The 16,777-nt window shown below is 44.2% G+C and overlaps 1 protein-coding gene across 1 annotated transcript in view; it reads left to right on the top strand.

Annotated features, from left to right (window-relative positions):
- The window catches only part of LOC112068998 (catenin alpha-2-like), a 103,826-nt gene that overhangs the window by 55,888 nt on the left and 31,161 nt on the right, over window positions 1-16,777 (top strand). The window contains exons 5-6 of the mRNA XM_070438360.1: window positions 759-873; window positions 3,158-3,548. Coding sequence (XP_070294461.1) covers window positions 759-873; window positions 3,158-3,548 — 506 coding nt within the window. The remainder of the gene's footprint in view (window positions 1-758; window positions 874-3,157; window positions 3,549-16,777) is intronic.

Genomic DNA, 16,777 nt, shown 5'->3' with positions numbered 1-16,777 from the left:
GATGAGGCTGCTGCCCACCTGAAAATTTACGTGACTCATAGTCTACGACTACTCTATAACGATGTCCTTTGCTCTTCTCCCCGATACAAGGGACACATCTCAATTGCCTTAAGTGGCAACCACTCCTTGTCTCATCCGGAAGAGATTGAGATGCACCCCATCCATGGGATTTATTCTGAAGTGATAGTGAAGTTGTTGCATTTCAAACTCTGTGATTGTCACCCCATGCTCCAATGGTTTGATTAAGCAACCTAAGGTGGAACTTATCGTCTGAGTACAAACCTTTGGTCTAGGACCCATTTGTAACCTCTTAACTTTTATTCAAACGTTGTGAACGACGGTGGCCTTTAGAAAGGCTGTTTGAAGTCGCTGCCGGTTAGTCTGCATATCTTTAAACGCGCCACAGAGAGGCTCCCCTACCAGCTACAAAGTCAGCTGGCCTTTGTAGATAGACCCAGCAGGACACCGTCATGCACGCACACACACACCAACACACACACACCACACACACACACACACACACACACACACCACACACACACACACACAACACACACACACACCACACACACCCACACACACACACACACACACACACACAACACAACACACACACACACCACACCACCACACACACACACACACACACACCACACACACACACCCCACACGTAGAGTCAGGTGACCAACACACAACCCAACAACACAACCAAACACACACACCACACACCACACACCACCACACACACACACACCAGCGCCGCTCTGGAGGCAGTGAAGAATGCCACCAATGAGCAGGACCTTGCCAACCGCTTCAAAGAGTTTGGCAAGGAGATGGTGAAGCTCAACTATGTGGCTGCCCGCAGACAGCAGGTAACACAAACACACTCACACTACAGGTAATAGTCAAATGAACGTGTATTACAGAGAAACGGGAAGACTGCTCACACGCACACGCACACACACACACACACACACACACACAACTGTACCTCCAGCACCATTATCCCCTCTAACCATCAGCGATGTGTTAAACCTCGAGACGATCAGATCCAGCCAGGGGAGCTGTAGAATGAAAGCAGTAGCCCGGGCAGACACATTCAGAAAAACAGATAGATAGATAGATGGAGAGCCCTTCGGCTCTTACCAAGACACAGCGGGAACACTGATTCTCTATCATAGCAGTACATGGCACACACGCACTCGCGCACAAAGCAAGCAGATACAGTCTCTGTCATGGCACTACATCACACCGCTGTCTCTATAGCCAGCCTAGGGAGAGGGAAACGACTCTGCTCCCAACACCAAGCTATGCTCTCGATCATAACTGCATTGCTTGCTGTTTGGGCGTTTAGGCTGGGTTTCTGTACAGCACTTTGAGATATCAGCTGATGTACGAAGGGCTACATTTGATTTGATTTAGATAACGGAACGCCTRCTCCAAAAGCACGTTTAAAAGCTGAGCTGTAGCCGTGGAGTCGTGACTATGCCGCAGCACACCGTGTCTGACTGAGGAATGACTGAGCGTGCGTCTCACACGGGGGACACTGCTTTTTGGGCAGGGCCCACAGACCTCTGGTCAAAAGGAGTGCACTAGATAGGGAACAGGGTGCCATTTGGGACACGTGCTGGACGAGTCGAGCTGCCATCTCTCGGTTGGTTGACTCGCATTTCAACGTACCTGGAAATGCCTTAAAACATCGCCATGGAAAAATAATTTTGGGAATTCAGGGGAAATTGTTAATGTCTTTTAGTGCCTTCTTAAAGCTCCACTAAGTGTGGGTACTTTTTGGGAAGTGGCACGTCTTTCAGGGAGTGCTTTTTACCTTTCTTAGAAGGCAAACTCTTAATAATGCATACGTAGAGTTTTGACAGGGAATCTGTGATAAGTAATGTGTTACACTCTCAGTCGGAACTGTTGGGTCACGCAAGTTGCACTCTTCAAGGGGACTGGCTCCACATAAAATGTAGGTCTTTATATCAAGGAGGTCTGTCTACCAAGGCTTTTATGATGTGTGAATAGAACACGCGTAGACGTATTGAATAAAGCCCATGAACTTTCAATTCAACACATATCTTATGCCCACAATAATGGTATGTGACCATTCATTTGAGTGTGTTTCACTAAATGTTCAGTCTTCGTTTGGATAATATCTTCAGAGTGATRTCAAACAAAGTGACAGTACCTCAAACTATTCAAATCAATTACAATACTGCTTCAAAACAAAAGTCAAATATGTTTAGTGTGTTAGTCAAATTCTGCAGGTTTACCATATAACCTGTGCTGAGGTCTGGTCTGTATATATGGAGCATGTCTGAACAAGTACAGCATTTCCTAAGCAATATAACATTTCTTAACCAGTATATCACGTTTTCCTAACCAATATAACAATTCCTAACAATTATACAGCATTTCCTACAGTATATAACGTTTCCTAAACAGTATACAACCTTTCCTAACCAATATACACTGAGTATACCAAACATTAAGAACACCTTCCTAATATTGAGTTGCTCCGCCCAATTTTGCCCTCAGAACAGCCTCAATTCGTCAGGACATGGACTCTACAAGGTGTCGAAAGCGTTCCATAGGGATGCTGGCCCATGTTGACTCCAATGCTTCCCACTGTTGTATCAAGTTGGCCGGATGTCCTTTCGGTGGTGTACCATTCTTGATACACACAGGAAACAGTTGATCGTGAAAAACCCAGCAYCGCTGCAGTTCTTGATGCAAACCGGTGCGCCTGGCACCTGCCACCAGACCCTGTTCAAAGGCAATCTTGCCCATTCACCCTCTGAATGGCACACATACACAATCCACATATCAATTGTCTCAAGGCTTAAAAGTCCTTCTTGAACCCGTCTCCTCCCCTTCATCTGCCCTGATTGAAGTGGATTTAGTAGGTGACATCAATAAGGAATCATAGCTTTCACCTGGAATCCCCTGGTCAGTCTATGTCATGGAAAGAACGGGTGTCCTTAATGCTTTGTATACTCAGTGTATAACATTTCCTAACCATAACATTTTGTAGACAATATATAACATGTCCTAAACATTATACAGTATTTCCTAAACAGTCTACAACATGTCCTAACCAGTATATAGCATTTCCTGACCAGTATATAACATTTCCTAACTCACCCGTCTCGTCTTCAGGAGCTGAAAGACCCCCAATGCCGGGACGAAATGGCAGCAGCACGCGGCGCCCTGAAGAAGAACGCCACCATGCTCTACACGGCCTCGCAGGCCTTCCTGCGCCACCCGGACGTGGCAGCCACGCGCGCCAACCGCGACTACGTCTTCAAGCAGGTGCAGGAGGCCATCGGGGGCATCAGCAGCGCCGCCCAGGCCACCTCGCCCGGCGACGAGAAGCACGGCCACGCTGGCATCGGCGAGCTGGCCGCGGCCCTCAACGAGTTTGACGTGAGTACCATAACCGATTTGGTTCTCCTCAGCCCCGTGATGAAGTCGGAAGCGTTGTGTGGAGTTCTATGGTGTCTGCAAGGCTGTGAGTCTGGCTGTGGTGTATTTCTAAGGCTGTGCCCAGGTGAGTCCCAGGCTGTGGTTTCCTTCTTCTCTCTGTGCTCTGTGGCCACATCACAACTATTAGCCTTGTTCTCCAAAATGGCATCCGTTCTGGCAAAGCGTCTTAGAAAGGGATTCTTGTATTGTATTGACGCTTTTTTMGGGCGGACGCGTTTGAGTTTTTGACAGTTGTACAGAGTACTTGATCTACTCTACTCTACTGTACACCCATGGACTCGCACAGAGAGACGGAACAGTGAATGCCACTGACTAGCATAACCACTGAATCAATCCACTGATATACTCTCACATTCCGTCATCACACTTCCCCAAAGCCTTGAAAGATCTMGATTCAGAGAGACTTTTMCCTTCTTTTTCAACAAACTGCTCGGGTTTGTCTCTGTTGCCTCTGCTTTCATAATAGATTTTTTTTGACACCCTTTTAATGACTTACGACGTGATAAAGCTCTATCTGCAACCGCAGCCAACAATTATATCAGACCATGAATTATTCAACTAACATTTGCAAAGGGAGAGAGAGCGTCACAGAGGCACACAAACACTAACGCATGCACACACACACACACACACACACAGACACATAAACAGACACACAAACACACTTCCGTTTCCCACCTCAGGTGTGTGGGACTGACTTTCCCATATTCGTCTCTTCAGTCTTTTGATTCCCCAACACAGCCTGCAATACCACCACATGCGCATTGCGTATCGTCTGTTATTTCCTTTGTGTTGATATGATTTACAGTAACTTCGACAGATGACTTCATTCACCTGAGCATTTTCAAACATCGCTATTTGATCAAAGGATTACTCTGAGGCAGGTCATTTACAAGCTGAACAAATGCCACCTCAGCAGATAAATCTGTGTACATTATTGTGTGTCCTATCTAGTGTACTACTTTTGACAAGAGCCCTATGAGCACTATAMAGGGAATAGGGTGCCATGAAACCCTGCTGTTTTCATTCATCTCTGTATGTAATCTTTCATTTAACTTSCKTTTAAGTACACACACTGGCAGCAKTGGAGGAATACYTATATTACAWYGAMATTCCTAAATATTATTGCTAACTTGTACAAAGAAGTGGCGTCAAACGGTGMCAAATTCCAGAGCGGTTTCTGCTGGTTCGAGAAATATGACTAAATGCTCTCARCTAGTGGCCAACGACTATAAATACACATTTAACTGACTGTTTGTTGTCATACTGACTATACAAGGACTGAAAGTTAACAGTTCTTTGATGACATATTTAATGAAGAATGTTGAGTTGCATTTGAATTTAGTCTTTTATCAGATGCTCTTATCCAGAGCAACAAGAGTTACGTGCCTTGCTCGGGAATTCAAACCAGCAACCTTTTGGTTACTGTCCCAACGTTCTTAACCACTAGGCTACCTGCCWCCCCATTTAAGTTACATACCAATAAGCAGGCAATATATTTCGAGGGAGAATATTGAAAAAGTAATAATATCTAATGTCATTGGTTTGATTGATCGGGCATGTATTATTGGCATTATAGTTAGAAGCGTGGCTTTGAATACATTAGCAGCTTTTAATGCATTTTTGTTTCATCGATCTGATAGTATTCCGTGTCATGAGTGTATTATGCCTTGAAGTGTAAAGTGGTTGTGCACGTAGTGCTTGTGTAGCTTGTAGTGCAACAAAAACACATCACTCGTGTGTTATCCTTTGGGTTGGCTAGCATACCACGTGGTTTGTGGTACTCTTAAGGCGTCCGCATGCTTGTGCGTATATTATGACGATATTTTGGTTTGTTTTTGTCTTCAGCAAGGTTTTTTTTATGGCTGTTTGTGACGACATTTTTCTCAGAGGTAAGCCGAAGTTTGAAAGTCTACGCCTCTTCGTCGGTGATTGGTCAACAGTAGGGATTCTTCAAGTCTTTGTTGTCATTCAACGAGAGACGACTAATTTTCATGCACGTTTTTCCACTTGAGAAATACGGCACCAAACATCTTAGTTAGATGTAGAATTGTGCGACTGAGCTCTCCTCGGCAAAAACATCCAAGTGAATGACAGTTTTATTGAGTTATCTTCGATTCATTCGGACTGGCTACAGAGTCTCAAGATGGACAAGCAGTACTATTGCCGCTGTTTTCCCGTTTTTCAAGGGAACCTAGTATGCAGACCACAGCAGGCTGCTTAGGGGAGGACGGCTCCTAATAATGGCTGGAACGGAGCAAATGGATTGGCATCAAACACACYGAAACCATGGATCTWTTTGATACCAGTCCACCTATTCCGTTCCAGCCATTACCATGAGCCTGTCCTCCCCAATTAATGTGCCACCAACTTCCTGTGATGCAGACACCTTTACAGGGCATGATGTGCTGTAAATAGACTACAGGTAGACCAGTAGCTGAATATAATTTGTATTATAGTGCCCCCATGTGGCGAAGTTGAAAATTGCAAGCATGTCTATACACCTGTCACTCAACACCTGCAATGTAGGTGAGGCTWACACTTGCTTAGATATATCAAATGCAAAGCCTAAACATCACATTGAACGTGTTAAACATTTTTCAAATGGTGGTGAATATATAGCCTGGTCCCAGATCTGTTATGGTGTTGTACAGCCAACGCGTGTGGTCATTGGCTATACAGAACAAACAGATCTATAAGTCTATAAGTCTGGATATACATGATCGACATCCAAGACGACAGCTGTAAAGTTTGGCGTGTTGGCAGTGTTTTAATTTACGATTTGAACAACATTTATAGATACTGGCCCTTTTTGTACATCACGTTGATGTCCTTTCAACAAGGTATGCGGTTTTAATCAGAAGATCAGGCTCGAAGACCAGATTGGCACAAAGCATTTTGGCCACGGGAAATACACCCTATGTAACACGTTTGTATATATCCCAGCCGACACAGTCCCTCCAAAAGGGCGATTAAGGTCGGAGGTAAACGCCAAATAGATGGTGGAAACCTCTTAATTACTCTATGCCTGTTACTGTCTGGACATGTTCAGCAGTTCCCCGGCCCGTTTTCTAGCGATGAATCCATTGGAGCAGTGGCATGCTACAATGGAGAAAGACAGAAGGGTAGGAGCSCTCTCTTTCAGGTATGCATAATAAACAAGAGAATTTACAGACCTTGATCCTGACAACCAACCTAATCCTCCCGCTTCCATCTGCTGTCCGAGCGCGACGGGGGGGACCAGGCAAGGATGCCGAGTGAGGCCCCGGACGAGACGGTCTGTTGTGCCGAATGGATGTGGAACGAAACGGGGATAGGGGCAGAGGACCTGAAAGGCAACCCCTAGGTCAGATGACAGGGCGACTCCTGGATGGAGCGTCGCTGCAGCGATTGGACTGCAGTGAGTCAACACTCATCTCAAGTGAACAATTTTAGCTGACAGTTTCAACGGATGTGGAGTACTTGACTCTAGAGAAGGTGTTTTCTACGAGAGGACTACACATCCTTCATCTCAACGTTAGAAGCCTTCTCCCTAAGATCGAGGACATTCGCCTACACTCCGGTAACTGTAAGGTGGGAGGACTTTGAAACACGGCGAGATGGTTCGATAAAAAACYCTGAGATTGAAGGTGTAAATGYTGTAGTAATTAGAAGAMACCGCAATCGCAAAGGCGGGGGAGTTTGTATTTATGTAAGATCAGACATTGGGTTCAACTATAGATCAGATTTAAGCCATGACTTAACTATAGATCAGATTGAAGCTGTGTGGTTGGACATTATATTACCAAAATGCAAACCCGTTATAGTCGGAACCTGTTACAGACCACCAGAACAGCATAAGTTTTATGAATTGTTGGAGGAGACTTGTTCCAACTGTACAGATTTTGGTAAATCAAAGGTTTGGTAAATCAAAGGTTATTGTTAAGGGTGATTTTAATTGTAATACAGGCATGCTCAAAAAGGTCAATGCTACTTTTAAAGCTCTTAAGAATTMTTGTCATCTGTTTTCTTTACACCAGCTGATTAATGAGCCCACCAGGATCTGTCCTTCTACCCAAACCATCATTGACTTTGTGTTGGTGTCGGATAGATCAAAGACATCAAACAGTGGGGTTGTAAACTATGGGCTCGGTGATCCTTCCATCATTTTCTGTACAAGGAAGGTTCATAAAACTGTTTTTAATTGTCATAACTCAATAAAAATGAGGTCTATGAAGAACTATAGTGCAGATGTTTTTGTTCATTGTTTGAGCAAATTGGACTGGTCTGCTGTATTAAAATGCAATGAGGTAGAAAATGCCTGGGGCAATTTTAAATGATTGTTTTTAGATGCTGTAGACAAGCAGGCTCCAGAAAAAAATGTTAAGACTAAGCAAAGAACAGAACCATGGATAAACYACAACATTTAAAGGCAATTAAGCTTAGAAATGAATGCTTTCTGGAGTTCAGGATATCCAGGGCAGATTATATTATTTATAAACTCTAAGAAATTAAGAAATTAGGTTAACAGGATGATAGAGAAGGCCAAGAAAGATTKTTTTAATGACAWCATATTTGAGAATAGTGTGTGAAGCTGTTTGGTTARGGTAACAGATTCAAGGCCAAAGCTCAAAGTCTTAGCTCGGACTTTGGAGGAAAGGTCACATCAGACAAGACTGTGGTTGCTGCAGACAGTCTGAATAGCTATTTTACGACTATAGCSGATACATTAGTTAGCAAGTTACCTTGTCAGTCAGATTGTTATGGGAAAAGTCAAGTCCAGCAGTTTTGCTCGCAGCAGGGGATTCAAGTCTGAGTCAACTGTGCTAAAGAAGCTGAAAGAACTTGACCATTCCAAATGAACTGACCTTGACAACATTCCTCCCAGGTTTCTAAAGGAAGCTGCGGTAATTATCACCCCCTGTGTAAATCACATTGTGAATCTGTCTGTTGAACTAGGGTGTTTTCCCAGTGAACTAAAACTTGCCAGGGTCATTCCTCAACAACAAAAAMAATAAGTTAGATCATGGAAACTATCGGCCTGTCTCAATCCTGTGTATTTTATCGAAGGTGATGGAAAAGATTACGTTCAAGCAGATTGAGAGTTAKATTTCCTTACATAACCTGCCACAGTATATGAGCTCCAATCTGGCTTTAGGAAATCCCATTCCACCCACACTTGCCTACTATATCTAACTGACCACATCAGGAAGGAAGTAGGTGGAGGGACATTTTGTGTTATGCTTATGTTAGATCTCCAAAAGGTGTTTGATACAATGGATCATGAGATTCTGTTAATCAAACTAATAGCAATGGGCTTTAACAACTTGGCCGTAAAATGGGTTAGCTCTTATCTGCAAGGAAGAGAACAGATGGTGGATGTATATCGGACCCTGTCTAAACCCAAAATCTTGAACTGCAYGGTACCCCAAGGGAGTGTGCTGGGTCCACTTTTCTTTCTGTGTATATAAATGATCTGAAATCTGCCTGTGCATGTCACTTTTTCCTCTATGCAGATGATTCTGCACTGTTGGTTTCCCACAAAGACAACAAAGTGGTTGAGAAAGCTGAGCTTCTGAATGTCAGCAAATGGCTATATGACAACAAMCTGTCACTTCACCTTGGAAAAACAGAGTCCATATTGTTCGGGTCCAAAGGGAAACTGAGGAAATCCCCAAATGTTAACGTGGTAGTAGGTGACATAACAGCAAAAATAATGTTCATCTGCAGCACTAATTCCAAAAGTTTTGGGACACTGTAAGTCCTTGGAGAATAAGACCACCTCCTCTCAGCTGCCCACTGCACTGAGGCTAGGAAACACTGTCACCACCGATAAATCCATGATAATCGAGAATTTCAATAAGCATTTCTCTACGGCTGGCCACGTATTCCACATGGCTACCCACCCCAGCCAACAGCTCTCCACCCCCGCAGCAACTGTATGTATCAGCGATGTCGCTCTTGCTGCTGGTGATTCTTTGATCCACCTCTACGCAGACAACACCATTCTGTAATATATCTGGCCCTTCTTTGGACACTGTGTTAACTAACCTCCAAACGAGCTTCAATGCCATACAACACTCCTTCCGTGGCCTCCAACTGCTCTTAAACGCTAGTAAACTAAATGCATGCTCTTCAACCGATCGCTGCCCACACCCGCGGCCCGCATATCATCACTACTCTGGACGGTTCTGACTTAGAATATGTGGACAACTCTAAATACCTAGGTGTCTGGCGAGACTGTAAACTCTCCTTCCAGGCTCATATTAAGCATCTCCAATCCAAAATTAAATCTAGAATCAACTTCCTATTTCGCAAAAAAAAAGCCTCCTTCACTCATGCTGCCAAACATACCCTCGTAAAACTGACTATCCTGCCGATCTTTGACTTCGCCGATGTCATTTACAAATAAGCCTCCAACACTTTACTCAGCAAATTGGATGCAGTCTATCACAGGGCCATCCGTTTTATCACCAAAGCCCCATATACTACCCACCATTGCGACCTGTATGCTTTCGTTGGCTGGTCCTCGATACATATTCGTTGCCAAACCCACTGGCTCCAGGTCATCTATAAGTCTTTGCTAGTTAAATCTCCGCCTTACCTCAGCTCACTGGTCACCACAGCAACACCCGTAGCARGCGCTCCAGCAGGTATATTTCACTGGTCARCCCCAAAGCCGCCTTTCCATACAGTTCTCTGCTCCCAATGACTGGAACGAATTGTAAAAATCACTGAAGTTGGAGACATATCTCCCTCACTAACTTTAAAGCATCGGCTGTCGGAGCAGCTTACCGATCGCTGAAGCTGTAAATAGCCCATCCAACCAACTACCTACAGTTGAAGTCAGAAGTTTACATACACTTAGGTTGGAGTCATTAAAACTCGTTTTTCAACCACTCCACAAATGTCTTGTTAACAAACTGTAGCTTTGGCAAGTTGGTAAGGACATCTACTTTGTGCATGACACAAGTCATTTTTCCAACAATTGTTTACAGACATATTATTTCAGTTGTAATACACTGTATCACAATTCCAGTGGGTCAGAAGTTTACATACACTAAGTTGACTGTGCCCTTAAACAGCTTGGAAAATTACAGAAAATGATGTCATGGCTTTAGAAGCTTCTGATAGGCTAATTGACATAATTTGTGTCAATTGGAGGTATACCTGTGGATGTATTTCAAGGCTTACCTTGAAACTGAGTGCAACTTTGCTTGACATCATGGGAAAATCTAAAGAAATCAGCCAAGACCTCAGAAAAAACCTCCACAAGTCTGGTTCATCCTTGGGAGCAATTTCCAAATGCCTGAAGGTACCAGGTTCATCTGTACAAACAATAGTACGCAAGTATAAACACAATGGGACCACGCAGCCGTCATACCGCTCAGGATGGAGACGCGTTCTGTCTCCTAGAGATGAACGTACTTTGGTGCGAAAAGTGCAAATCAGAACAACAGCAGAACAACAGCAAAGGACCTTGTGAAGATGCTGGAAGAAACAGGTACAAAAGTAAAACGAGTCCTATGTTGACAGTAAAACGAGTCCTATATTGACATAACCTGAAAGGCCGTTCAGCAAGGAAGAAGCCACTGCTCCAAAACCGCATGGCACAAAAATGTATCTCCAAATGTGAACCATAAAATGTGGTTTCTGGCTAGAACCTCCAAATATCTGGATACAAATGCAATGTTGGCATTGGCAGGGGCTCTTGCTCAGTGAATTCCAAACGCTCCCTCTACTGTGCCAATGTTACCTTCTCTGCAAAGGTACATGTTATGGTAATTCGATCTACTTTGCTTTTTATGTAAAACAGTTTGGCTTRCAGAAAGCAAAAAGAGCAAAGCTAATTTGATTCCAGTAGGTAGGCAACAGTTAAATGAGACAAATTGCCCTCTGCCAGTCAGTGTGTGCTCCCCTGAAGCTGCTCGTTCATGATTGATTCCTGCTACACTATACCACACAGCCCCAGCCTGTGGACGGAGACACTATATGTTAGGCAATGCAACGGCTGGACTACACATACGAGAAACACACACACACACACACACACACACAACACACACACACACACACACACACACACACACACACACACACACACACACACCACACACACACAACACACACACACACACACACACACACACACACACACACTCCTGTAGGAGGATACACAGGACGTAGGGTTATGCACGTACATGCACACACACGCACACACACACACACACATCCGACAGTGCACACACATTGATTTCAGTAATGGAACTCTTCAGGAGATGGGTGTGTGTGATGACGGGTTCGATCAGTCCTGGTCTGRATCCCTAATGGCACCCTWTTCCCCATATAGGGACAATAGGGKTCTGGTCAAAAGTAGTGCGCTTTATAGGGAATAGYGTGTCATTTTGGACCTAGTGTCCTCAGACTGGGTCAGTCTCTGTCTTGTCCCCTCCCTGGACTGAACTGGACTGGGCTGGACTGGGATGAGAAGGGATGGAGGGATGGATGGAAGCAGAAATAGGCCCAGCCAATCTATTCACAAACGAGTGYAGCAATCGAAAGGGAAGGRTGTTTGTTGATGTGAAGGAGGGTAGCTGTGTAGTTRATGRGTCAGATATATGATTTAGTAAAAATGTATGTTGAGAGAATATTATATTCAACGTTGGACAGAAAACACTGGACACATTGTAGAAAGCATTGCACTCTGGCAGCCTTGGGTTTTCACGCTTACTTTCTTCAACTTTTCAATCCAGATTTTATTTTGTAATTGCAAAACGAACCACCCCCCCCCCTTCCCTCCAACACCCAGCCCCTGATCAGAGAGAATGTAATATGTCAGACGGCAGCGCATGTAGCATGCTCACACTTCCTCATCTCCCCAGGCCAAATGAATATTCATCACTCACAGAACCAACCAGCACTCCAGTCCAGGGGAAGGTGTCTAACGGAAAAAACACAGACAAAGTACATCTCTCCTGTTATTTAGTTTTTTTTTTAAAGATCAAATATCCTTATTTTTATTACTCCCATCTATCCTGTTCTCGTTTCTGCCAACTCCTTCTCTACCAYAGGTAATGAATCCCYCACAGTGACCTTTGGAGAAGGAGCAGGCAAATCACACTATCTGCAGTAGAAGTCAGCCAAGCTATATTGAATGTATTGTTGTCTGTATGTGTTCAGTTCCACCTCTCTGCGTTCAAACTTTTGCGTTTGAGCGACGAGTTGAATGACATTTTTTTGGTATTTAGTATTGATTTCCCCTGTCCCACGGAGTAAGGCCTGCAGCGGCCTGTCAAGGTTGAGCCATGACCAAACCTTCCCAAATTAAAAAGGGCTGGTTGAGCTCTTTAAAAGAACCTAGCTCCGTTCTCTCCGCTCTCCTCATAGGCGCACACAGACAGACAAAGGTTAGCCGAGGTTATTGAGCAATGTGACACTCAGACTAGAGCTGAGGCCGGAGAAGGAGAAGGAGGGAGGGAAATGAAAGGGCAGCTTTATGAATAAGATCCTCCTGACAAAACACTTCTAACACGAGAAGGTCAACTCGGACATTTAGCGGTAGCTACTGAACCGAAAGATCATCCATGTCCTTTTAATCATTTTTTAACCTTTAGGTTGTCCGATTTGAGGTTAAAATACATCTTTCATAAAGGAGAAATACCTTTAGGCTATTAACCTCAAATGACCTTGACTCCCTAATGAGAAAGCACTGGGTATGGTGAGGAAGACCGGTTCGCTCCTCCAAAAGGCCAAAAAGCTGTACTTCATAATATGTTTAGAGAAGTGAGGAGGGTTGATTGATTTTATTTGACAGTCCCTATGTATTGCACTACTTTTGTCCAGAGTCCTATGGGGGGGGGACTGGAGACTTCAGCTCACCTCCTATGTCCATAGACGTACTAGCTCACCCTAGTGAGCCCAGCCACAGACCCACAGTGGGTTGAGAGAGCTGGCGTGGCAGTGCAGACTCTGATATGCTATACTAGCTAGCTAGCTATGAACGGCAGTGCATTAGGTCTGCTTCATAGGGGACTGGCTGGCTGGCTGGCTGGCTGGCTGACTGACCTACTGACTGGCTGATGGGCTGACTGACTGGCTGCTGCTGGCTGGCTGGCCGACTGGCTGACAGGCTGACTTTTGTGATGGCTGGGACTAGCAAAGTACCACAACTAACGTTGACTGCGCATGCAAACATTGACAGAGAGACATACAGTATAGATAGACAGACAGGCAGACAGGCAGACATACTCTCCCCTCTCTCTATCACTGTCCCTCCCATCTCTCCGGCCTTGTGCAGCATTGAGCTACTGTACTAGCACACAGAGCCTTTTAAATATTGGCCCTCAGGGCTCTGTCTCCCATTCAGATGAATGGAACACTAGAGCCATCTGCATTTGGATTGCAGCACGGACTAGCCGTGAATCACTGTTTGCGTCCCAAATGGCACCCTATACCCTATTTCCTATTACATTATAGTGGGTACTTTTGACGAAATGGGCATGGTCAAAAGTAGTGCACTGTATAGGAACAGGGTGCAATTAAAGACGCATCCACCATGTTACACACAGAGCTAGAGTGAATATGCAACATTACAGCAATAATTACTCTTGGTAATGTTCATGCAGTTAGCACACACACACACACACACAACACACACACACACACACACACACACACACACACCACACACACACACACACACCACACACACCAAAGCGTAAAAGACTCTGCTTAAAGTACTGTACTGGTAGGGATCTGACTGTCAAGCCGGGATACAAAGCAGCTTCTTTCTTGACTGTTTCCTTGTGCAGCTGTCTTCCGTTAGTTGATATGAGGGGAGTTAGATGAGGAAAGATGCCTTGTCGGCGCCTGCAGAGCTTTTTAATGTAATTGCATTTCACATCAAATGATTGCCTCAAGCTCCCCTCAGTCAATCCCTTTTACTTCTAGTAGCAAATGAGATGAGACTCTGGCTTTTGAGCTGCTGGACACACACACACAAACCAAACACACACTCACGCAAACAGACAGACGATGCACAACACACGCGCACACACACAACTATACACTTGGATGGCTCGTGGTGATGACTGGAGCGGAATCAGTGGATGGTATCAAACACATCAAACACATGGTTTCCATGGTTTCCATGTGTTTGATGCTATTTCCCTTCACCGTTCCCGACATTATTTTGAGCGTTCTCCCTCAGCAGCCTCCATTCTCACACACACACACACACGCACACACACACACACACACACACACACACACACACACACACAACACACACACACCACACACACACACACACAACACACACACACACAACACACCACACCCACACACAACACACACACACACACACACCACACACACGACGGACATCTATCAATATGGCAGGATTGGCTCCAAAGTGGACACACACAACCAACAGACGCACACACACAAACACAAACGCAAATGTTGACAACATCTATTAATACGGCAGGATCGTCGGCGGTCGTCCTTTACGTGTCACATGTGGCTTTGCTGCTATCAGACATCTGTTAAATCGTATTTGAACTCTACTTGAAGTGAAAAGGCAGAAACAGAGGGGCCTCCACAGTACAGCCAGAACACAGTAGGGGCATTGCTGTATCACTTCTCACTCCAGTCTTTTTTTAAATCCCTTTTCCAGTGGCTTCGTTCTTCACTGCTTAGAGAGAGAGAGCAAGCAAGACAGACCAGAGAGTGTGAGTGATGGAGTGAGTGAGTGAGTGAGTGAGTGAGTGAGTGGTGAGTGAGTGAGTGAGTGAGTGAGTGAGTGAGGTGAGTGGGTGAGTGAGTGAGTGAGTGAGTGAGTGAGTGAAGTGAGTGAGTGAGTGAGTGAGTAGTGAGTGAGTGAGTGAGTGAGTGAGTGAGTGAGTGAGACGCGCCTACACTCTAGCTAGTAGTGTAGCATTATGAATGTAGGTTGGGGTACATAACTCCTGGGTTGATGTAGATGTTATTGGTCTATTTAATATACATTTTTTATTTTAGGACGCCTTTAGGTATTGCAAAATGATTTGATAAAAAAAATCGAACTTGGTCTTCTGCTGTAGCCCATAGAAACCATTGAATAACACATATATAATGTGTTACTTAGATTGACACACGAGACTCTTAAGGATGAAATGCTCCACTGCTAGCTAATTGCTAGGTGCTGCTGAGCTGACAAAAGAGATCTGTTGGTCTCAGCGGGTGTGTTTTGTGTTTGCGTGTGTTGACCCTGACCTTTCGTCCGGTGGCTAGCAGATGGATACTACTCAATATATCTCACTGAGAGAACCCAGTCGCATTCCTTTCCTCTCCTCCCTCGTTCCTCCCTCCCTGAGCGGCTGGAGAGGCACTTCTCTCTCACACACACACACACACACACACGCACCACAGTTTCCTGGTACGGCGTTGCAGTGCCGTGAAGCCTGCGGCAGACATCCAAGTCAGTCTGGATTATTTGACGTGTGTTGCTGCTGTTTTTCATCTTCACGTCCTCCCGCGGTTTCTGTTCAGATACTTTCTATCTGATGTGTAGGTGTGGAGCATTATTTTCTACCTGCCATGCTGTTCTTTATCTGTCAGTGGTGTGTGTGTGTGTGTGTTGGGCATTCAGTGCAGCATCAACAAGGTACTTACCTTAACAGCCTCTATACAGGGTGTATATATATATAATATATTATATATATATATATATTATATATATATATATATATATATATATATAATAATGGTGCCTGTAGCTATATACATATTACTATATAGATGCAGGGCTTACAGGGATCCTAGCAACCTAGCCGCCACGGAGCCTTCTCTTTCTTGTAGACGCACAGATTTTCAGACCATCCTTTTTACTGTGTTGTTTCCCATTGGAAGAATGTTGGATTCGCCATGTTAATATTACTGGTTGAATATAAGGTTGATTTTTTAATGTATAGCTGTGGAAGCATGGTTGGCTTACAAATGTTAACATATAGATTTGAATTTGTAGACTTAATGTATCTGCATTAGCATTGTTATATTTCAACTACTAAAAGCAATGTAAGTAATGTTGGTTATGTCGTTAAAGTCGGAATACATACACTTAGTTGGAGTCATTAAAAACTCGTTTTTCCCACATCCACAAATTTTTTGTTAACAAACTATAGTTTTTGGCAAGTCGGTTAGACATCTGCTTTGTGCATGATCACAAATATTTTTCCAAACAATTGTTTACAGGACAGATTATTTCCACTTATAATTCACTGTATCAACAATCTAAGTGGGTCAGAAGTTTACATACACTAGTTGACAGTGCTT

This window comes from Salvelinus sp. IW2-2015, unplaced genomic scaffold (assembly GCF_002910315.2).
Source record: "Salvelinus sp. IW2-2015 unplaced genomic scaffold, ASM291031v2 Un_scaffold824, whole genome shotgun sequence".
NCBI lineage: Eukaryota > Metazoa > Chordata > Actinopteri > Salmoniformes > Salmonidae > Salvelinus > Salvelinus sp. IW2-2015.
This window is presented reverse-complemented; position numbering and strand designations above follow the sequence as displayed.